The sequence below is a fragment of the Schistocerca cancellata genome, chromosome 1, assembly GCF_023864275.1.
Source record: "Schistocerca cancellata isolate TAMUIC-IGC-003103 chromosome 1, iqSchCanc2.1, whole genome shotgun sequence".
Taxonomy (NCBI): domain Eukaryota; kingdom Metazoa; phylum Arthropoda; class Insecta; order Orthoptera; family Acrididae; genus Schistocerca; species Schistocerca cancellata.
In genome coordinates, this window is record NC_064626.1 from 1,205,763,042 (window position 1) to 1,205,788,401 (window position 25,360).

At 42.9% G+C, this 25,360-nt stretch overlaps 1 protein-coding gene across 1 annotated transcript in view; it reads right to left on the reverse strand.

The window, feature by feature from the left end:
• The window catches only part of LOC126142041 (lachesin-like), a 703,294-nt gene that overhangs the window by 121,296 nt on the left and 556,638 nt on the right, over positions 1 to 25,360 (reverse strand). The window contains exon 8 of the mRNA XM_049915285.1: positions 18,297 to 18,359. Coding sequence (XP_049771242.1) covers positions 18,297 to 18,359 — 63 coding nt within the window. The remainder of the gene's footprint in view (positions 1 to 18,296; positions 18,360 to 25,360) is intronic.

A 25,360-nucleotide genomic window follows, 5' to 3' on the forward strand; every position in this document is an offset into this window, starting at 1 on the left:
TTTCTTATCTTCAGTGGGCCCCACCTATATTCCAGTGAGGTATTCTGTGCATGTTATGTACAGTTTTGAGGTGCCCCGCATACTGTAAACTTATAATTGATCGTTGGCCGTAAATATTTATTTTTGAATTTTTAATTATTTATTCTTTTTCCAGTAGGCCTCAATCATTTTTAAATATTTGAATTTCTTTTAACATTGTTAAGTTCTTACTAACCTTGTCTTTGTCTGTGATCCTAAAGAACATTACCACCTCTTTTTCTAAATTACTTTCTGGGTGGAGAATGTGATATCCATTATTTCTGCCTTCCAAGACGCTTTCCCCAGAACCATAAGAAGTTCCACATAGAATTTTCACTGCGTGTAATTGCTGACTCTTAATGTTAGTAATTTATAGTTAATTTTTTGTTTTGTTTTATCGGTGCAGCACCTTACCCCTCACTCTACCAGGTCTCTACCGCTTCAGTTGCCTTCAGGTTTATTCCTCTTGTATGGACCCTCTAGATTTTCCTTCCTCCTTTCAGCTTTCTCGTCAGTGGTCAGTACCGGTTTTCAATTTGAGGCCTTGATTTTGAGAAGGACGCTCCTTTTTTTCTCCAGAGACCTTTTTAATTTTGCCGGCCGCTGTGGCCGAGCGGTTCTAGACGCTTCAGTCCGGAACCGCGCTGCTGCTACGGTAGCAGGTTCGAATCCTGCCTCGGGCGTAGATGTGTGTGACGTCCTTAGGTTAGTAAGGTTTAAGTAGTTCTAAGTCTAGGGGACTGATGACCTCAGAAATAAAGTCCCATAGTGCTTAGAGCCATTTTGAACCTATTTAATTTTCCCGGAGGCGGTATCTATCTTTTCCCTAGTTATACTTGCTTCTGTAGGCTTACATTTGTTCTCTAGCCATTCCTGCTCAACTGTTCTGCGCTTCCTATCAATCGCATTTTATAGACGTTTGTATTCCATTTCGCCTGCCTCGTTCTCTGCATTTTTATATTTTCTCCTTTCATCAACTAATCTCCTGTGATATACAGGGATTTCTACTAACTCTTGTCATTTTACCGATGATCAGAATCCAAATTTGCCCATGGAAATGTCTTACAGTTTAAAATCTGGTTCCAAATTCGCTGTCTTACCTTTACATAATCAATCTGAAATCTTCGAGTACCTCCAGATCTATGCCATGTAAACAACCTTCTTTTATGATTCTTAAAGCAAGTGTTGGCTATGACAGAATTATTCTCATCGCAAAATTCTCCCAGCTGGCTTCCGGTTTCATTTTCCCCCCAGCCCATATTCTCCTACTGGTTTTCCGTCCCTTCCCCTTCCAGTTACCGAATTCCAGTCATTTACCATAATAAAGTTTTCTTCTCCCTTAACTATCTGAATAATTCCTATTATCTCATTCTTTTAAGCGCTTCATCATCTGTGTAGCCAGTACTTTTACTACGGTAGACGCTGACATTGAGTCTGTCTGGGCTACGAAACGCGTTCGCTATGCTACTCATAGCAGCTCACACAAATTCCTACTTTCTTATTCATTGTTACACCGACTCCTTCCTCACATATACTTGATTTGGTGTTTGTAACATTTGTATCAACCTGGCGTGAAGTTCGGTTGATCTTGTCATGGCACTTCACTAATTCGTGCTATATCTTACTTCAGTTCTATCCAGTTCTCTAGCCGGCCGCGGTGGTCTAGCGGTTCTGGCGCTGCAGTCCGGAACCGCGGGACTGCTACGGTCGCAGGTTCGAATCCTGCCTCGGGCATGGGTGTGTGTGATGTCCTTAGGTTACTTAGGTTTAAGTAGTTCTAAGTTCTAGGGGACTTATGACCTAAGATGTTGAGTCCCATAGTGCTCAGAGCCATTTGAACCATTTGAACCAGTTCTCTTCTCAAATTTTCTAACCTACCTTCCCGGTTAATGAATCTTAGATTCTATTCTCCGATCTGTAGAATCTCAGTCTTGCTTTTCCTGACGGCTACATCCTTCTGATTAGTCCTCTTGTTCCCGAATATCCGAATTGGGGACTATTTTTACCTCAGGAGTTCTTTAACCAAGAGAATACCGTCATCATTTAACCATACAGTAGAGCTGAATGTTCTCGGGAAGAGCGGCAGCTGCAGTCTCCCCTTGCTTTCAGCCGTTCCCAGAACCTGCACAGTTAGGCCAAGTTGCTTGATCTTACAAAACCAGATCAGTCAATCATTCAGACCATTGCCTTCACAAGAACTAAAGAGGCTGTTGCCCCTCTTCAGGACGCACATGTTTGTCTGGCCCCTTAGCAGATATCCGTCCGTTGTCGTTGCACCTACGGTACGGCTACCTGTATCGTTGAAGCACGCAAGCCACCCCATCTCAGCAATATCTGATGTTCATGTGACAGCAGGTCCTGTTACCCCTTCAAAAATTCAAAATGTTATGCAAAACTGCGAATTCTACAGTTTATTTCGACAACAAGGTCACTGATCTACTGCAAAGGTCAAAGCGAGCTCAAATTCCAGGTTATCTTCTTACGCATTTTAAGCCGTTTCTCGTAACTCTGGACATATATTTGCCTTTTAAACGTCGATGTCTTGTGTCTCTTTACAATGGTTTCTAATTTTGATAACTCATGAAAACGACACAGAATTCACTAATACAGATCCATTAGTTGAATTGGCACATCGACCTGGCGCCATTTTGATTGAGTTGTCATGTGAAAGGAAGCCAGTCTTTCTACGTGATTGATATTTCGTCGTTTATACCAACTTCACTGTGTGTCTTACATGACTTTCAATGTGTAATACTTTTGTATTACCTATAAATCTACTTTTGACTGAACTGTCACGTGAAAGGAAGCCAATCTTTTTATGTACCTGAAACCTCGACCTTTATTAACATCTTAATTGTGTGTATTATATGACTTATAAGTTATTTAGTTTCATATTACTTATAAAACCCGTTAGCCTATTCCATGAGAGTGTGCCCGAGAACGACACTCTACATTCAGAAGAGAGCAGCATCGAGAGGAAACTATGAAAAATTATGAAATATGGTACTCAGTCAGAGGAAGGGAATACTGTGGTTAATAACATTTGTATTGCAATTAGCCACAAGAGGTCAGAACTTGCATCGCACCATTAGTAACAAAAACGAAAGTGGACAGTGTAGTGTTAATTTACATCTTCGTAATGTTCAGTGTAAATTGCCTAGTGCACGTTAAAGTACCTGCGTTGCCATTTCGATTGTCTGCTGTGGCTGTTCCAAATATGCATGCTTCACTGTATTTCAGATACGTGCAAATGCGGATATTTTGAGAATGGACACAATTTCCAAAATTAGTCACTGTCGATAAATAAAGGATGCTTGTCAATGCTAATTACGACTGAATTCCAAACATTTATTTCAGAGCAGTGTTACTTATGCTGTGGTGTGTAAGTCAGTCAGTAAAACAACATTCTATCATAATAAGACCCATTCACTGAGCTGAAAGACAGCAGATTGTCGGACTGCTTGTGGAAGGATGGATTTTCTAATTTTTTGCCACTTATATTGCTGTCAGCAGACTATGAAGACGGTGTTCGTATTGTCCTCGGATTTCCAGACGGGTGCAGTCTTTTGCGGTAAACAACAGCGTCCGATAGCGTCATAATCAGGTGAACCTGCAGAGTGAGTACTTTGCTACAGCGCACCTCCTATGGCTCCCCACTATTTCCCTCTCCACCCCACCTCACGCCGATTCTGGTGGAGTGTTGCAGGGGGGGGGGGGGGGGGCGGGGGGGACACAGTCGCCAAATGCTAGTCGCGAGCCCCGGCCTCTCAGGGTTTCTGCCGCACCCGTGGGACACGGCCGATGTTGGGACTCGTTGGCTGAGCGCTGGGTCGCGCGCTGTACAGCGATCGAAGCTACAGTCTCTACTGATCGGGCCGTCGACCACTCGTATTTCAACAGCTTTCTTTACTGCACAACCCCTATACGGAGCGGCCTGTTTTATCAGGCTGTTGAAATACGAGTGGCCGATAGACTTGTTACGCCGGAAATGCATATCCTCCTATTTCCATCTATTGTACTATATTTTTTTCCTTATTTTTGTTACCTGAATATATGACGTTTCTGTGTCTTTACATATTGTAATTGTTTTACTATTTGTATATATATATTTATGCATTTATGTCGATGTATAATTTGTTTGTTTCGTAAATATTATTTGTATTTTTACGCTGGGTCTTGCCTAGGGAAAACTGCTATCGAACGATTACATCGATAGGTCGTGTGAAGAATCAAAAGTGTGTAGGATCTTTGGTAGTGTGAACTCTGCCGCGTGGAGCGCGGGCTGACCAGGGAGGGAGTCTGGCTGGAGTAGCGAGTGGAGCAGGTGTGTTGTGTAAAGCACCCGCGAGTTGCCGCGCTTTCGGGGTTTGGCAGCATGTAATTACGCTCGACTTGCGATGATAGTTTCTGACATGGTGTCGCGGACGGGAAGCATTAGCTGGCGAACATCAAGAGCCCGTTTCGCCTGGTGACCGTGTCGAGAAGAAGGCGTGCCAACATCCAGCATCTGCAACAGCGACGGCCGACAATGAGTGACTGTCGCCAGCTCCTCGATCGACGGCTTCAAACCTTCAATCAACCAACAAGGAAGACTGGAAGCACGTAAAGTTTTAGAACTGTATGGCAGACCTCAGCTTTTCAAACTGTACCATTTTCGTAACTATAATTACAGCAACTTAGCATGAACCTTTGTTGCTCATTGTCCCAATTGCATTGCCAAGCAGGGTCCCTTCCTTTTCCGAAATGAACCCGAGTGTCGTTGAAATTCAAACGCCAGCATTAAAGTAATAATATAGCTTTCACTGCTTTAATTTCAAAGTTCAGTTAAGGTATTCATAGCTGGCTACGATATTTAGATTACACAATCACAAATCAAGAGTGCGAGTTTTGTTACCATATTTTAGCTTACCTGTGACTGCAGCTCAGCTTGGTACGTAGTAAATTTTACTATTGTTAATTGTTCAAAATCATTAAATTCAAGTTCAAAGTTAAATCTCTTATTTCTAAATTGCATAGATTCAAGTAGCTTTTGAAATGATTGTTGAGGTAGTCCAAGACTAACCGTATTTTACTGATTTTCGATTTGCTTCAGAAAGAAAGCTCACTATTAACTTCAGTCACTAAATTAACTTTCGATTTTCCTGTTTTATTAATTCTTTTGCTAAATTAAATCAGAGTGTAGCGAAATTTATTACTTCTGACAAACTTTCTGTTTTCACACTACAAGTGTCAATCTTCAGTTGCCACACTTCTAGTGCTAATTATATGTGTAATAACCTTTCTTTTTCAGTTACTATAGTAATTGTCCATAGGACTGGCGACCGTAATTTCCCCCAAATCTCACATACCTAATTACCGCTAGTTGATTGTTGACGTAACGGCCGCACATTTACTTTCTTTATTAACTTTACCCCTTTTCAAAATTAATTTCCACCAGTTTCATTTGCATTTTTCCTTTCATTTAGATGTAACCCTTTTCTCCCTCTTTACCGACAAATTAACTTCGGTGACGATTGCTTTTCCCAAATTTCCATTAGGTACACGCGGTTTAATTTTTCACTGTCATTGAGGTCGATAAGTGAGAGGGGGAGGTTACAGACTGATCAACAGGAATCTACACTCTCAGTAAAGCGTGGGACATATCGCTCAGTCGAATGAAGTAACAACGTCAGCAGAGAGTTAACACTGAGGGACCGGAATTCGCGCCCAGCATTTGCCGATCGCCTTCGCCCTCCACACGACGTGGCGAGCGGCCGAGTAGTGAGAGAAATGCTGGGGAGCCTTATGAATATGAAGGAGGCGCAAGGCAGCACAACATGTATCACCTGAAGTTGACGCCAAGGTAAGCTGTCAAATGCTCTGCACCCAAGAGAAATGGCAAGAGATGATTCGCCGGTAAAATTTTATGTAGCAAATGTGAAAATGGTGCTTAGAAGTAGTGAGCACAGGAGGGAAGTCATAACTAAAGAACGGTTCTGAGCGACTCACAACAGAAACTTGAACGTTGTCTCGTCTTTAAACAAATGTGAGTACAACAGACGGTGTCAGTGTCTACAAACCAACACGCAGTGTCATCACTGGCCATCTCCCTGTTCCTCCACACGAGCGAGACTTCTTCCAGGACGATACTTGCTTTTGTGAGGTTCCTCACCCAAATCCCCGTCGTTTGGCCGTTCAGATTTCTTTTCGTTGTCAGGCTGTACCGCCACCTAACATCTGGTGTCTGGTCGACTTTTTTTGTTTCCGATCGGACGAAAACCGCTTCCAGGTATGGAGGTTTGTGAATGCCCAAGCAAGTCCAGCATTCGTTGCTGAACTCCGCACCAACAGAATTGGGTCCACGATGATATACGCATGAATAACTGACTATTCGTATGATGATTACAAGAGAGTACTACCGTCACGATGTTCTGAAACCTGCCCTTTCCTTCATGGTGTGCATACAAAGAGAACTTAGTTGAATGTGTGGCCCATCCCTACCCAATTTGTGCTTGTGCCTCTAATAATACCGTTGTCGACCGGACGTTAAAATCTAATTTTCCTTCTTCGCTACGTCGACTAGGTCCCAAATGGAACATCTGTGGAATCTGTTGCTTTGCAATCTTTGGCGTTAGGTCAGCTGGAAATGATGTTTCAAGAGAAACATATATGGACTTATTATCTCTATAATACAAAGCACAATTAAATACTCCATGTACGCAGATAGGTTGAAAGGGTCCTGTAGCCACCTTTCATTGCCAACTCTCGTAGTGGTCAAGTAGGCAAAGAGGTTTCCGCTACTTGGGAGAAATCCACCTGCGTTAGGTTGGTGGCGGAAATGGCATCCTGGGGTTTTCCGGTCCACGCGGAGCGTGGAAGAGGCTGGAGAAGCGGGAGGCAGTCTGCCGTCGGTACGGGAAGCGGACACAGCTGTGCTCCAGTCGAAGAAGGGTGAGTTGGACTGACCGCGTGGCGCGTTTTCACATAGAGAGGGGAGCTTTTAGCTTTCGGTCTCGAATTTCGTCTTATAAAGTTTTACTTGCTGGGTTGCAGCAGGGAATGCAAGGCTTTTGTAGACTTTCAGTTTGATTCCCAATGCAGTCTTGACTTTGATCCGTGAGAGGAACGCAGCACAAGGGAGTTGCATATGTTGAAGTGCCCTCGGTTCAGTGTGAATGTTTATGTGCCTACATCTGTGTATGTATGCTTCTAATCTTTTCCGGATCTTGGTAATTTTTGTGTATTTGTGAATTTTCTTTGTCTCATGTGACACATAGTTAGCATGCAACAGCAGTCTATAGATGCACTACATCAATGTTTTAAGGAATAAATAATTTTGCCTTCAATCTTATCTTGTGTACCGATGTTACGTCGCCGTTACCTTCGCCATTTACCTTATAGTTTTCCTTGTTGGCCCACCTATAGCGTTTCCATGTGCACAGGTGTAGTGATTAGTGTCCCTTTTTTTATCTGAAACAAATGCTCTGGAATAGATCGTGTTTTCACGAATCTTGCTGCAGGCTGCACTTACGCATGGTGTTCACGACCTCTTTACTTTACTCAATATTTGATTCACGGGAAGAATGCCTGGATCATATTACGTAATAACTACATCCCATTCATTATCAATGACTGTACAATGAATGTTCTTTTGTGAGTTTTTCTTATTAATAAATTAAGTAATTTTCCGACTCAGTGCTACCTCTTCTTGTCGTGTGGCTAGAGTCGGTGGCGACCCTATCTTTTATATTGATTTCAGTGTCAAGTAGCATTTTCTTATTCAAAGTGTGCGTGGCTCTTTTAGCTATCAGGATACATTCGAAGGGCGCTTCATGCTTCTTGCACCTACCGTCCTTTTATTCACGCTACTTATATTCACGCCACTTACACATGGCGACCCTGCCAGGATTTCGGTAAACCAGGGAATCTTCTGATGCGCAGTGAGGATTAGTTATTTTCGGTTGGATGTGCTAATTGGTATGTTGTCTTTCTGTGATACAGAATTTACGTGAATTTATGATATAGGTGTGCATTTTCTTACATGTTTTATCTTGTATATGTATTACTGTATAGATATTGTGATTTAGTATTCAATTGTGTTACAAGTGTGGGTTGACTCTTGTCCTGTGGCGTGTATCGGTATCATATAGTAAATCTTGGGTGCTTTGTGGGGACTGTGAGTCCATTAGGAGACTTTGGCATTATTCTTGTTGTATTTTGGAGCACGGAGTAATCCTTATGATGGAGACGCGTAGCTGTTCAGGGAGCCGCGATCGGAATAACCTGCCAGACAATAACCCTGAACAAGGACGAGGTCAAAACGTCGAGTCCGACCAGGAACGAAACGCGGAAAACGCAAGTACAAGTGTTGTCCATCCTGAGCCCGCCGTAGTGATTTCGAATCATTCGATAGATGCAGATTCATTACAGGCTATGCTACGACAATTACTAGACAGTAATAGGAGACATATCGAGGAGGTGAATAAAAAACAAGCAGAAGAAAATAGGAGGCATATCGAGGAAGCGAATAAAAGATTGACTAGTGAAATAGTACAGGGTGTTGGGGAGAAACTGGCGATCATTGACCAACGCATCTCCGCCTTAGAAGAGGGGCACCAAGTCATTAGCAAGCGGGTGATGGAGCAAGAAGAAAGGTTCGCTGGGAATATACGTGTACTAGCAGAACAATGCCAGAGTGAACAAGCGGCTCTTGAGTCCCGAGTAGGACGAAATTCCGCCAGGGATCTCCGCGCGTTAGCAGAACAATGCCAGAGTGACCACGCGGCTCTTGTGTCCCGAATAGAGGACACTGCGGCTAAGTGCCCGGTCCACCTTAGCGCGCAGGTAGAAACCCTCAGCCAGGCGATAATAGCTCTCGAGCGAGAGCAAGGGCTTACGCAAACAAAGCAAGACACGGCCCACCGAGAGATGCGAGAAGAAATAGCCAGGATCTCAGACGCAATGGCGCGTAAGTCTGACAATAATAGGGAAACGATTACCTCGTCATCAGCGGATGCAGACGAAATTCGGTCGATAACGAAATGTCGGCGTGGACAGTGTGAAATAAACATACAACAAGGAGGGGTTATCGAGGGAATATGTGAGCGCATTGCCCGTTTAGAACTTCACCTAAAAGGGTTAAAGGCCCATGAAGTTGAAAGAAATGAACGAAAGGGCCATTATTCCGACGATGATTCCGGGAACGATGGCGAATTTGATCATCGTCATGATCACGGATCTCGTACCAGGTGGGAACGGCGCGGATCCCCTCAGGAACGTTCGCCAAGGGAAACTCACGAATTTGACTTTAAACATTTTCTGACCGTAAGGAAGTTTGAAGTCTTCCGTAACTCGGCCACGGGGATTCACCCACGGGCCTGGTTACAGCAGTTCGAGTTCTCCCTCCCTCCTACGTGGCCCAGTGCGCACAAAATAGAGTATATGTGCGGCTACCTCGAAGGTGAGCCAGCGGCGCGGATGAGGTCAATTGCACGCAATTGCTACACTGTTGGGGAGTTTCGTCAACACTTCCTGTCGATATATTGGTCAGTGGCAGCGCAAAGTCGTGTAAAACACGGACTCATTATGCTACCAGAGTTAAACACGTCAAAATTCTCCAGCCCTGTGCAGATGTTCGAGCACATGCTGCAGGCGAATGAACATCTTGACGATCCGTATGGACCTGCAGAAATTATTCGTATTTGCCTGGGAAAGTTTCCAATGCAGTTGCGGCACGTTATCCTTGCAGGACGATGTAAGGATGACGTAGAGGGGTTTCGCAGTCTCCTTTTAGAGCTTGAGTGCGATGCGAATGGCACCACGCAGAATTACGATCAGAGCGCCTACGAGCAGCGGCCGCGCAAGCGAAGCCGCAGCCGTAGAGACAGGTGGCAATACAGACGTAATGACTCGCTTGAGAGTTACAGAATGCGCGAGCGTTGGCAGCGTCGCGACTCCTCACGGAACGCGGGCAGAACGAACTATGCCAATGGTCATCATTCGCCTAGAGGAAATCAAAGACACCCGTGGGAGTTTAGAAGATACGGTAATGAGCAGAGATTTAGGCGCAATTACAGCGGACCTAGGAACGGTAGTCGTGACCGACCCCAGAATAATTATCGAACAAGCAACAACAGGGGTGCCGTAAACAGTACGGGTGGTCTGCCAGTGGGTGTTGAAATTCGTCCCGCAAACCCGCGGCACAATCCGACAAATGCCTCTAATCAAAGGGATTAATGACTGTTGGCTGGCTCGGTTGGCGTCAAACTTAATGAGGACCGGTGCTATTGATGATATTGATGTGCATTTGAATAAAGGAAGACGATATTAGGGAAGATTTGTTGAGAGAGGGCCATAGTATTGGTGTGTCCGCGGTAAACCCAGTCGCCTCTGTTTCGTAAAATTACAGTGTATATTTTCCAATGTTTTGATTCACTCTGGTGTGATTGAAATTAAAGTTTATATTTTCTATGAATTGTAAAGGGTCCCCCAATATGTGTGTAGTTATTTCTTCTTGTCAGCAGAAAGGAGTAGTGTTGTGCAGTTTCAAAACATCTGAATGTGAATGATTATGAGGCTCATATGAAGTGTTTCCTATTACAGTAAGATGGCTTTCGTTCTTTGATGACTAAAAAGGTATCGGGTGTGTTGGCGTGGCGAGTCAATGGTCGTAAGGTAATTCTTGATGATAAATTACAGTTTTAGTGTTCTTATTCCCCTTAGGTGAGCAATATTCAGTGAGACTTTTCAAATGTACTGCGATGTTGATGAAGCGACTTGGTGACTTGTAGGTGAAGGATTTGTGTATGAAAGGAGATTAATAGTGTTTGATTTTCAGAGTTGCCATCTTATAAGACATTTGGAAAGTGTAACTTGCCGCCACATACTACTAGGTACGGTTGAGGGCACCAGGATGTGAAACCCCAGAAGATGTATATGGAAACAGCTTATAAACTCAAGCAGCTTGATATTTAATAGAGAATCAATGCGACTACCTCCAAGCTAAAATAACATGATGGTAGGTGAGGACCCCTGGGGACATGTGGTGAGTAAGTGTGTAATCATTATGAGTATCTTATGATAGCAGTAAGTTGGGTACTCATGGCCCTGGACAATGGATTTCTTTTGACAGTATTTTTTTATGTACTTATAGGACGAAGTGTTTATGTGTTGCTAATAGGATAGGATGACTTTTATTTTCATTTTTATGCCCACTGACCTTTTGCATTAGTCTGATGAATAGATGTTGAAACAGTTACCATTCCAGATGTGACTTGAATGAACCTTCTGTGTCTCATTAATCATAACTTTTATTACGCAATGTCCATAGAAAAGAAGTCTCGGAAATTTTTCACAGATCAGCAAACATGTTCTGCAAACCTTGGAGGAGCAGTCAATGAACAACGATATGGGTATTGGTGTTGGAAGGAATATTTTGTTTATATGTGGGAATTGTAGTCGGGCTATATGGTGATGGTGACTAGTACGAGATGTGTAGATTGTGTGTGAGAGCGTAGTTAGGAGCAGGTAGAGTTTTGTGTCTGTAGCTAGCAGCGGCGCCAAATCCTATCCAAATCCTGACCAAACCTTGTACAAGATCTACCCTGAATGATTGACAGCAGATGTAATGCTGGAACTATATTTTATAAAAAGGATTTTTTGTTTGTTTGAATATTGGTTATTTAATTTTCTTCATTGTTTTTTTATTAGTAATGTTAAGAAGGCCCTTTTTGTCAAGTTAATTTTGGGCACTATTCCATGTATTGATCAGGAGTGAGAAACTCCGAAGATTTTGTGGTAATCTGTACACATGATATTTTGTAACGATCCCTGTGAGCGCAGTTCTTAAGTGGGTGCAAGGCCGCCTAGGGAGCCTCCGCATCAGAAAGCACAGGGCTTGGTCCACCGGCAGGCGTTGCCGAACCCTGGTATCAACGGCGAAGCAGTGATGCGGCGAGCGGTCACAGCTGTTTCCCCGTCAGAGGGGAGGGGACGCTGGTCTTCCCCCAGGCGCAGGCTCACACCGGAGTCCGCAGGCGTGTCACCACGGCAGCGCCAGCTGATGGCCGGCGTTCCACCCCATGCGCTAGTCATCTGACAAGCGAAAGGGAAAGTATGACGCACACCAGGCGAGGCCGCCGATCCCTGAGCGCCGCTAGTCCAGACGGCTGCTGCGGTAACGCCCACTACCCGGAGGGACGCGGGTCCCACCACTGACGCATCAGCTGAGACGGTGCAAAGAGGTGATAAGCGGGTCTCGAGCCCGACACCCGCACGAGTTTACGTCGACCTCGATGCGACGCAGAAGAGCGCGTGTCTCCCCATTGACACGACAGGAGACGGGGGCGTGTGTCGGTAAAACACATTCCTCCACAACACACGGACGACGACCGCCAAGCCGCCTTCTCGATGATGAGGCAGGGCCCACAAGTGGCGATGTCCTGCAAATCTGCAACGCCGAACCATCCCACAGTATGGACGCAGAGGGTGGAAACGGGCACGAGGCAACGTCGCGGGGTGCTGTCTAGGATGAACAACCTGGGTTACAACGGACGTTACAATCAACGCCGCTGCGAACTCCCCAGTTCAGTGTTGTGGTCCCCTAGTAGCTTATCCTCCAAGTCGCCTTTAGAAGAGACGCCCACCCCAGCACCTAAAGAGAATACCCAGTGAAACAACCATGTGGCGAAACTGAAAAATGACAGCGTGTCAACGAGTTGATTTCTGGATGTGTTTTTGTACTCATGTCTTATTTTCCATAGGTGATTATTTACCAGCTGTCATACCATTGGGTTCATTAATGATTTTGTATCACTGTATTTGTTGTGAATATTGTATTTTGCACTTTCACTTGCATGTTTTTATATATGTCAGCACCAGATGATACTGCTTTGGTTCGTGATAATGATTTTGCATCATTGTATTTGTTTATATATTTATATATATTATGTACCTGTTTACCTATGTCTCTATGTTAACTTTTGATAGTTGGTTAAAGCAATTTTAAAATAATATCTCATGGTTGTGGTCGTAGTAGGTCAGATGACATGATGTTAGCGTAGTATATCACGCTTAATTTAATTTGTTCTGTTTGCTTTGCGGACCGCATGAGGTCACAATTATTGACTAAGGTCAGATAAAACTCACTTGGATATAAGAGATTAATCAACTCCTTTGTGCTGCTGTTTACTGTTGCAATTGTTACTCGTTAGGGTATGTTTGTTTCGAAGACTGTTGGCGAATCTCCTAGCATGGCGAGAAAATTCGCGGCACAGTCTTCTCCGGGACGTTTGGGGTGATGAAAGGGTCCTGTAGCCACCTTTCATTGCCAACTCTCGTAGTGGTCAAGTAGGCAAAGAGGTTTCCGCTACTTGGGAGAAATCCACCTGCGTTAGGTTGGTGGCGGAAATGGCATCCTGGGGTTTTCCGGTCCACGCGGAGCGTGGAAGAGGCTGGAGAAGCGGGAGGCAGTCTGCCGTCGGTACGGGAAGCGGACACAGCTGTGCTCCAGTCGAAGAAGGGTGAGTTGGACTGACCGCGTGGCGCGTTTTCACATAGAGAGGGGAGCTTTTAGCTTTCGGTCTCGAATTTCGTCTTATAAAGTTTTACTTGCTGGGTTGCAGCAGGGAATGCAAGGCTTTTGTAGACTTTCAGTTTGATTCCCAATGCAGTCTTGACTTTGATCCGTGAGAGGAACGCAGCACAAGGGAGTTGCATATGTTGAAGTGCCCTCGGTTCAGTGTGAATGTTTATGTGCCTACATCTGTGTATGTATGCTTCTAATCTTTTCCGGATCTTGGTAATTTTTGTGTATTTGTGAATTTTCTTTGTCTCATGTGACACATAGTTAGCATGCAACAGCAGTCTATAGATGCACTACATCAATGTTTTAAGGAATAAATAATTTTGCCTTCAATCTTATCTTGTGTACCGATGTTACGTCGCCGTTACCTTCGCCATTTACCTTATAGTTTTCCTTGTTGGCCCACCTATAGCGTTTCCATGTGCACAGGTGTAGTGATTAGTGTCCCTTTTTTTATCTGAAACAAATGCTCTGGAATAGATCGTGTTTTCACGAATCTTGCTGCAGGCTGCACTTACGCATGGTGTTCACGACCTCTTTACTTTACTCAATATTTGATTCACGGGAAGAATGCCTGGATCATATTACGTAATAACTACATCCCATTCATTATCAATGACTGTACAATGAATGTTCTTTTGTGAGTTTTTCTTATTAATAAATTAAGTAATTTTCCGACTCAGTGCTACCTCTTCTTGTCGTGTGGCTAGAGTCGGTGGCGACCCTATCTTTTATATTGATTTCAGTGTCAAGTAGCATTTTCTTATTCAAAGTGTGCGTGGCTCTTTTAGCTATCAGGATACATTCGAAGGGCGCTTCATGCTTCTTGCACCTACCGTCCTTTTATTCACGCTACTTATATTCACGCCACTTACAAGGTGACTGGATGTAATGTATAGTTCAAATGTAAAAATTTTCTAAATAAAAAAACAACTCAATCGTCTAAATACTTCATTATGTTGCCGTAACTGTCAGCTGCCCTTTTAAGTTTCATTCCGTGAAGAAACTTTTAATTGTCATTCAGTGTACACTTCAAATCCTTAAAAGAGTTATTAGTAATCTATTTCACAAAGTTATTACATTTCTATGTACTACAGAGAAGTTTATATCTTAATGAAAATGTTGCACTTGAAACGTTAATTTTCCTGCAAGTTGTCGTGTTCCTTATTGTCGTCTTACCCTTAAAATGATTGCTCAAGTCACACATCTAAGTTGTGAGAGTGGTTAAGCGCAGTTATGACGCACCTTCAAAAAAAATTTCCAGACATACAGACCATGGATTTAAATTTTCAACATTATTAGTAGACGATTAAAGCATGCACGATGGTACCACGACAAAGAAGTATTCCATACTTAACGTTATTATCGGTGAGAATAGGATGTATTCTGTAAGCCTTTATATTAGCATCAAGATAGTAAGAGACACCTCACCGGAAGATGAATGGTACGACATTTTTCGAAACGGTGTGAAACTGAAACGTTACCACACGACTGGAAATCCAAGAGATTTCTGTCAACAAGGTTGACAGCTCTTAAGTTACCTTCTGTTGTAAGCCAATACTTCTTAACTTCAGACTTACACCACCATGTAGGTGGTTTCAGAAGGTCACTCCTACCCCTGCGGACCTCTCCTTGTGAGTAGAATGAAATGAATACCCCTAACAAGGGGAGGCCGCCAATAGTGAAATTCAGATTCGATTCATACTGCGCATAATAAAAGCTCATGGCCAGAGGTGTAATGTGGCAAAGCACCAAGATGCACTTCTCAGCCGTTGTCGAGAAAATCGACAGTTAAAAGAAACCGTTGCGGTGAAATACTCTCTACGATTAATAATTTTCTACAGCGTCATGGCGCAGCGGTGAGCGCTCGGGTTCGCAATCCGAAGGTTGCCGGATCGAATCTTGCGCCGTGCAACCTTTTTGAAAGTCGTTTGTCGTGGAAAAACTGGCGACTTCGAACACCATTATGTTTTCCGCAACCAAAGTTGTATTTCACAAATGTTATTAATTGTCTTCATGATGTTTACCACGTATAGTTAACGGAAGACGTAGAAACTATATTAACGAAACGAATCCGTATAGTGTAAGTCAAACGTTCGAATTAGAATAGAGACCCCACGAATACAAATTTGCTGTGGCAGGTATGAAATATAAACTCCGTTACTCGCTCGTTACACTTGAAGGACAGATGTTGAATGGGCCGTAACGAGCCGCCGCATAACAGCGTAGTTGCCTGCTAACTTCGAAAGAAGGTAGATGCGGTCCCTAGCGCAACTTATAACATCGTCGAAAATCAGTGCGTACGTGAGAGCTTTGGTACACCCTGTTAAACAAACGGAAAAATGGAGGCGGTACAATTGGAGAGAGATCCAGACCCTTCGCATGAAAGTGATGTGATCGAAGAAAATTCTATAGACAGTGAAGCGGCGAAACAACAATTGAAAGATGCGTTGGTGTATTTTGAAAGCCTCCTGCGTAACAGTAATCGCATCGCAGCAGAACCGTCATCATCAGTCAACGAAGAGGCCATGGTAATTGGGCAAGAAATGTTCCAGAATACGCTGCAAATGCTCGCCGAAAAAACCCTCTTTCATGATGAGGAACTGATAGACATTAATGAAATCGACGATAATAATGACTACAGAGACGTTGAAACGAGTCCCATTGCCAACGAATCATCAGACGAATACGAGCCGGACGAGAAGAAAAAAAGGGTACGACTATATTTTTCTGGATTACAAAATTAGAGCTGTCAATCTGGCCAAAGAACATCCACGCTGGAGTCTCAAAACTCTACAAAAAAAGGGGTGTCTCGTTTGACAAACATGGGCTATTTATCCAGGTGGGAAGAGCAAATCAAACGTGGCGGTAGCAAATTTGATAAATATTGTACCATCGATTCATGGGTGCATGATCGCTTCGTAGAAGCTCGACAAAACTTCCAGCAAGTTACTACCAGAAACCTGCAGCAGTGGGCCTCGGGCGCTGGAAGTCAGTTCCCAGATTTCAACTTCAAAGCTTCAAAAACATGGGTCACCGAATTTAGAAAGAAGCATGGGATTCGGCAACGGAAAATCACAAAATTTGTTTCCCGGAAAGAGACGGCTACCCAAGACGAAATTTTGGCCGCAGCGGACACATATCGGATCCAGACGCGAACGTTGATAACTAACTTCGACAAAGATTTCATAATTAATACTGATCAAACAGGTACGTAAAGAGCTGTTCACAAATGTCATATGACATGATGATAGAATATATATACAGATTTCGTATATTTCTTATATAAACGATATTTTTATATTTTGTTTGTCAGGGTGCCAGTACCAGTCCACGTTCAACAGAACTCTCGCCGAAAAAGGGTCAAAGGCTGTCCTTGTAACCCGACACGACATGAACAAGGTGACGCATTCGTATACCGCACAATATTCAATCACGATATCTGGACGAGTCTTGCCTCTTGTTTTCGTATGCCTCCAAGAGTCCACAGGTACGTTTGGACCCAGAGTACAGAAGACAGTCGACGAGTACGCCAAGAAGTATACCAACGTTGTTATTTCATCCTCCAAATCCGGTAAACTAACAACTGGTTTGTTCATGGACTTCTTGCGTAATGCTTTGGAACCATACGTACAAAAGAAAGAGTTTCTCCTTCTGATCGACTCTTGGGGTGGGCAAACGAACTCGGCGTTATACGATGAGATGTTCCAGGACGATAAGAAGTTACCAACGTGCACTATAAAAGTCATTCCTCCAAAGTGCACTCCTCTCGTCCAACCGTGTGACGTTTATTTTTACCGGCAGGTAAAAAATTTGATCAAGCGCCTTCAAAACTGTGCTTTTTTAATCGAGCGAAACCGTGACATCAACTCCAGAGACGATTCTATAAAAATTCAATCCATCGTCCACCACCAATTGTCTTCTCCGATTTTTGCCGATATGATTCGATACGCGCATCAAACCTGACGAACGATAGAACAATTTTTGAGAATGTCAATCAGTTGTGTTTACCAACAGATAATTTAAAAAACAATTGTTCTTGTAAACACGGATCGTTTATCACATGTGCTCGATTTTGTGCTATTTCCGGCTTTCCATGTTTCTATGATAACTATCACTCTGGTTCGTGCGATACTCCAGATACTTCTTGTCACTAATTGTTAATTATGTACGAGTGTATACCGAACTTTTCAATAAATTGTAGCCACTTGAATATTATTTGTGATATTGTCTTTTATTTCAAGTATTGTTTTTCCACGACAAACGACTTTCAACAACTTATTGTATGCATATTTGTTGCAACTGATTGCCGGGATATATATATATATATATATATATATATATATATATATATATATATATATATATATATATATATGCTTTTGAATTACAAAAAACAAATAATAAAAAAATGTTGCGTGTCGCGAGATTCGATCCAACGTCCTTCGGTTTACGAACCCGAGCACTTAAGGCTGCGCCACGACGCTGTAGAAAATTATTAATCGTAGAGAGTATTTCACCGCAACGGTTTCTTTTAACTGTCGATTTTCTCGACAACGGCTGAGAAGTGCATCTTGGTGCTTTGCCACATTACACCTCTGGCCATGAGCTTTTAATTTGCGCAGTATGAATCGAATCTGAATTTCACAAATGGCGGCCTCCCCTTGTAAGACACACAGCGAAGGAATTACCTCTCGAAATGTAAATGTGTTCTTACCTGCTTTGGTGGTTCCGCTGCGCACTTCTGTCGCCTTGGGTGGCGTTGAAGGTCGTGGAATTTCTGAAAATGAGGAGAAATTCTATTTTAAGCGTATTTTCATACACTGCAGAAACCTAAAACAAGGGTACAGATTATCGCAGTATGTTTCCACTTTTCAGGTGGTTGAACCCACAACTTCAGAAAAGACGTACAGTGGAGACCATTCACAGGACACAAATGCGTCGGCGACAGAAATTACACGGATATAAAAATTACGCATTACTGTAGACGATTTTCGAAACTTCACTTGTCTGGACCAGTCGATTGAAGCAGTAAGAGAATTTTAGTAAACAATGCTGCAACCTTTCATAACTTTGTATGAGACACATTGTAGTGTTGTTGGTTTGTGAGCTCTTGTAATAGCCGCTCGAAACCTGAAGCCTTTTTCACCGCCCCTGCATAACAAGCGCTGCGGCAAACAAATTGTCAGAGGCCATTAAAAATGTCAGTGCGGGCGTTCGATACTTGACGTCGTTACGAGGACCCTCCAAAGGTCGTTTCACGCCTGCAATTAATGTGCCCATAAGATCTGCCGCTAAAGTCACCCCCAGAGCGGCCAACCGGCAGAATGCCAGACTGCCTCCCGCTGACCGGCGTCACTGCCCTATCTCGGTCTAAGTGAGCGACGTGACGTTACTAGATAGTACTGTATAGCTGCGGAATATAGGTTTCCTCGTCTCATTTTACTACTCGACTGCAGAATGTGATCTAAATCACCTATTCTTCTCGTGTGACAGGTATCGCGACCAGCAAGTCCTTTTGTACAAAAGGCAAAGCGGCTGGAAACACTATTTTTCCTAGTATCAAAACCATCGCCGCATCAGAAAATACTTCCACAATCGTTCTGGACGTTTTTTAAGATATTGTCGTAGCTAGAGGGAGAGCTGCGTGGGTGAATCATAGTTATTTGAATAAGACAGCAGGCAAAAGATGTTGAAGATAATAGTATATTTAGGGCCGATAGATCAATAGAAGGCGGCACATTGTACTTCAAACAGCTAACTTCAAAACTTCTACCACAGAAAAAAGGAGATACACTGACCTGCCAAAACATTATGGTCAAAGTCCAGCGTGACGTTGCGGGTGCGTGACGCGCTAACGAAAGTGTGGAAACGTAGCAGACACGGACAAGGAATCACCCTAGCGAAGATACGGGCTAAAAATGGAGAAACCCACTGAGATAAGCGACTCTGACAAAGAACAGATTTTTATAACGAAGAGCCTGTGAACGAGTATCTCGAAAACGGTGAAGCTGGTCGAGTGTTCACGTGCTACTGTCGTGAGCATCTACATCTAATGCCGCATACCTCCACAAACCTACCAAGAAACTGTCGGATCCCTGATACGCAGAATCAGTAATGTGTTTCGTTCCAAAGACGAACAAATAAGCCATTGAGCAGGTGGTCATAATGTTTTGGCTCTGAGCACTATGGGACTTAACATCTATGGTCATCAGTCCCCTAGAACTTAGAACTACTTAAACCTAACTAACCTAAGGACAGCACACAACACCCAGCCATCACTAGGCAGAGAAAATCCCTGACCCCGCCGGGAATCGAACCCGGGAACCCGGGCTTGGGAAGCGAGAACGCTACCGCACGACCACGAGATGCGGGCCGTCATAATGTTTTGGCTCATCATCGTATTTTTACGGTGGAAGTTAATGTCAGCACGTCACAAATAAAACACCACGCAATTAAAACATACAACATGTTATCCTGTATGTTTTAATTGCGTGGTATTTTATTTGAGACACGCTGATGTTCCCTGCCAATTTTTCTTACAATTTGACACACGATCACTTTCTGACATTCAGTGTTGTAATAAGGATGCACATCATCAAACAAACCCAAGACAGAAGCCATCAGGTAGCTTGTCATCAAGTGGCCACGAAGGCCTTAACAATTTTGTACAGCTAATAATGTGGCAAGATCCGATTATGACAGTGTAGATCTGGCGAAACCGGTGATAGTAACGAACATGATTCATCTGAAAGACCACCTGTCGAAACTCAATTGGGGGGGGAGGGGGTCTCTTCTTTTAGTCATAGTCTTCTGACTGGTTGATGCGCCCCTTCAACAATGCGTTGATGGTGCCCAACCTACGTCCTCAATTATTTGCTGGATGTATTCCAGCCTCTGTCTTCATCTAAAGTTTCTACCCTCCACATCTCGCACAAGGACCATAGAAGTTATTCAAAAATGTCTTAACAGATGCTCTGACATCTTTCCATTCTTCTTTTCAGTGTTTTCCATATATTCCTATCCTTGCTGATTCTGCTGATTCCTTATCTTAACATCCACCTAATTTTCTACATTCGTCTGTAGCACCAAATCTCAAATGCTTCAGTTCTCTTCTGGTTTGCCTTTTTTCACAGTCCATTTTTCACTTCTGTTCAATCCTGAGCTCCAAACGTACAATCTCAGAGATTTCTTCCTCCAGTTAAGGCCTATGTTCGATACTGACGGGTTTCTCTTGGCCAGGAATGCCCTTTCGCCAGAGACAGTCTGTTTTTAATGTCCTCCCTGCTCCTTCCATCATGGGTTTTTTTCCCGTCTAGGTAGGAGAATTTCTTGAAATTGTCTACTTTCTAAACGCTAGTTTCTCGGTACTCTCATTTCTTCTTCTAGTCATTACTTATTGTCTTTCTTCGAATTACTTTCAGTCCATATTCACTAGATAGCTCATTCCACTCTACAGATCCTGTAATTCTTCTTCACTTTCACCGAAGATACCACTGCCGTCAGCGAATCTTATGGCTGATATCCTATCACCTTCAATTTTAAATCCACTCTTTAATCTCCTTTTTATTTCTGTCAATGCTTCTTCGATGTATAGACTAAATAGAAGGTACGAAAGACTAAATCCCTGTCTTACACCCGTTTTAATCCGATCACTTCGTTCTTGGTCTGCCACTCATATCGTTTCCTGCTGGTTCTCGTGCATATTGTATATTATCCGTCTTTCTCTACAGCTTATCCCCGTTTTCCTCAGAATTTCGAATACCTAGCACCACTATACATTGTCTAACGCTTTCTCCATGACAACGATTTCTATGAACTTGCCTTGATTCTCCTTCAGTCTTGCCTCCATTATCAGCCGCATCGTGAGAATTGCCTCTCTGGTGCCCTGACCTTTCATCTGATACGTCCTCAAATTTCCATTTAATTCTTCTGTATACTATCCTCGTCAGCAAGATGTATAAATCAGATGTTAAGATGATTGTGCAATAATTGTCGCAATTGTTGTCTTTTGCAGTCTTGTGAATGATGATTTTCCGGATGTGTAAGGGTATATCGTCGTTGTGGTCTTCCCCCCAGTAAACTCTTTCCACTAAACCGCACTCTTCTCTCCATTCAACAGTGGAATTCCATTACAGTCTTAATGTTACTGCTCTTGCTTTTTACTTCACCGAAAATTGTTTTGAATTTTCTGTATCCTGAGTCAGTCCTTTCGACAGTAATTCCTTTTCGATTCTTTCACGTTTCTCGTGCAGCCATTTCGTCGTGGCTTCCCTGCTCTTCCTGTTTCTTTCATTCTCAGGTGACTTTTATTTCTAGTTCTCTTGCCAACGTTTGTGGTAGCCGTTTTTACAGATGTCCATTCCTTTTCAACTGAACTGCCTATTGATCTACTTATAGCAGTGTCTATAGCCTCAGAAAATTTCAAGCTTATCTCTTCGTTCCTTAGTACATCTGTATTTCTTAGCGCACTGATTCTTTCTGACTAGTCTCCTAAACTTCAGCTTACCCTTCATCATTACTAAATTGTAGCCTGAGTCTATATCTGCTCCTGGGTATGCCTTACACTCCAGTATTTGATATCGGAATCTCTGCCTTACCATAATGTTACCTAACTAGTATCAATCAGCATCTCCTGGCCTTTCTCAAGTATACCTCCTCCTCTTCTTATTTTGAAGAGAATAGTCGGTATTATTAGCTGAAATTTACTACAGAACTCAGTCTATCTCTTCTCTCCTTCCAATCACAAAACCGATGTTCTCCCGTAACCCTTTGTTCTACTCCTTCTTCTGCAACCGCACTCCAATTCCCCATGACTATTACATTTTCATCTCCATTTATGTACTGAATAACTCGTTGAATATCCTGATATACTTTCTCTATCTCTTCTTCCCCCCCATGAACCATGGACCCCCCCATGAACCATGGACCTTGCCGCTGGTGGGGAGGCTTGCGTGCCTCAGCGATACAGATAGCCGTACCGTAGGTACAACCACAACGGAGGGGTATCTGTTGAGAGGCCAGACAAGCGTGTGGTTCCTGAAGAGGGGCAGCAGCCTTTTCAGTAGTTGCAAGGGCAACAGTCTGGATGATTGACTGATCTGGCCTTGTAACAATAACCAAAACGGCCTTGCTGTGCTCGTACTGCGAACGGCTGAAAGCAAGGGGAAACTACGGCCGTAATTTTTCCCGAGGGCATGCAGCTTTACTGTATGATTAAATGATGATGGCGTCCTCTTGGGTAAAATATTCCGGAGGTAAAATAGTCCCCCATTCGGATCTCCGAGCGGGGACTACTCAAGAGGATGTCGTTATCAGGAGAAAGAAAACTGGCGTTCTACGGATCGGAGCGTGGAATGTCAGATCTCTTAATCGGGCAGGTAGGTTAGAAAATTTAAAAAGGGAAATGGATAGATTAAAGTTAGATATAGTGGGAATTAGTGAAGTTCGGTGGCAGGAGGAACAAGACTTCTGGTCAGGTGACTACAGGGTTATAAACACAAAGTCAAATAGGGGTAATGCAGGAGTAGGTTTAATAATGAATAGGAAAATAGGAATGCGGGTAAGCTACTACAAACAGCATAGTGAACGCATTATTGTGGCCAAGATAGATACGAAGCCCACACCTACTACAGTAGTACAAGTTTATATGCGAACTAGCTCTGCAGATGACGAAGAAATTGAAGAAATGTATGATGAAATAAAAGAAATTATTCAGATTGTGAAGGGAGACGAAAATTTAATAGTCATGGGTGACTGGAATGCGAGTGTAGGAAAAGGAAGAGAAGGAAATATAGTAGGTGAATATGGATTGGAGCTAAGAAATGAAAGAGGAAGCCGCCTGGTAGAATTCTGCACAGAGCACAAGTTAATCATAGCTAACACTTGGTTTAAGAATCATGATAGAAGGTTGTATACATGGAAGAACCCTGGAGATACTAAGAGGTATCAGATAGATTATATAATGGTAAGACAGAGATTTAGGAACCACGTTTTAAATTGTAAGACATTTCCAGGGGCAGATGTGGACTCTGACCACAATCTATTGGTTATGACCTGTAGATTAAAACTGAAGAAACTGCAAAAAGGTGGGAATTTAAGGAGATGGGACCTGGATAAACTGAAAGAACCAGAGGTTGTACAGAGTTTCAGGGAGAGCATAAGGGAACAATTGACAGGAATGGGGGAAAGAAATACAGTAGAAGAGGAATGGGTAGCTTTGAGGGATGAAGTAGTGAAGGCAGCAGAGGATCAAGTAGGTAAAAAGACGAGGGCTAGTAGAAATCCTTGGGTAACAGAAGAAATATTGAATTTAATTGATGAAAGGAGAAAATATAAAAATGCAGTAAATGAAGCAGGCAAAAAGGAATACAAACGTCTCAAAAATGAGATCAACAGGAAGTGCAAAATGGCTAAGCAGGGATGGCTAGAGGACAAATGTAAGGATGTAGAGGCTTATCTCACTAGGGGTAAGATAGATACTGCCTACAGGAAAATTAAAGAGACCTTTGGAGATAAGAGAACCACTTGTATGAACATCAAGAGCTCAGATGGAAACCCAGTTCTAAGCAAAGAAGGGAAAGCAGAAAGGTGGAAGGAGTATATAGAGGGTCTATACAAGGGCGATGTACTTGAGGACAATATTATGGAAATGGAAGAGGATGTAGATGAAGATGAAATGGGAGATACGATACTGCGTGAAGAGTTTGACAGAGCACTGAAAGACCTGAGTCGAAACAAGGCCCCCGGAGTAGACAACATTCCATTGGAACTACTGACGGCCTTGGGAGAGCCAGTCCTGACAACACTCTACCATCTGGTCAGCAAGATGTATGAGACAGGTGAAATACCCTCAGATTTCAAGAAGAATATAATAATTCCAATCCCAAAGAAAGCAGGTGTTGACAGATGTGAAAATTACCGAACAATCAGTTTAATAAGCCACAGCTGCAAAATACTAACACGAATTCTTTACAGACGAATGGAAAAACTAGTAGAAGCCGACCTCGGGGAAGATCAGTTTGGATTCCGTAGAAATACTGGAACACGTGAGGCAATACTGACCTTACGACTTATCTTAGAAGAAAGATTAAGGAAAGGCAAACCTACGTTTCTAGCATTTGTAGACTTAGAGAAAGCTTTTGACAATGTTGACTGGAATACTCTCTTTCAAATTCTAAAGGTGGCAGGGGTAAAATACAGGGAGCGAAAGGCTATTTACAATTTGTACAGAAACCAGATGGCTGTTATAAGAGTCGAGGGACATGAAAGGGAAGCAGCGGTGGGGAAGGGAGTAAGACAGGGTTGTAGCCTCTCCCCGATGTTATTCAATCTGTATATTGAGCAAGCAGTAAAGGAAACAAAAGAAAATTTCGGAGTAGGTATTAAAATCCATGGACAAGAAATAAAAACTTTGAGGTTTGCCGATGACATTGTAATTCTGTCAGAGACAGCAAAGGACTTGGAAGAGCAGTTGAATGGAATGGATGGTATCTTGAAGGGAGGATATAAGATGAACATCAACAAAAGCAAAACGAGGATAATGGAATGTAGTCGAATTAAGTCGGGTGATGCTGAGGGAATTAGATTAGGAAATGAGACACTTAAAGTAGTAAAGGAGTTTTGCTATTTGGGGAGCAAAATAACTGATGATGGTCGAAGTAGAGAGGATATAAAATGTAGACTGGCAATGGCAAGGAAAGCGTTTCTGAAGAAGAGAAATTTGTTAACATCGAGTATAGATTTAAGTGTCAGGAAGTCATTTCTGAAAGTATTTGTATG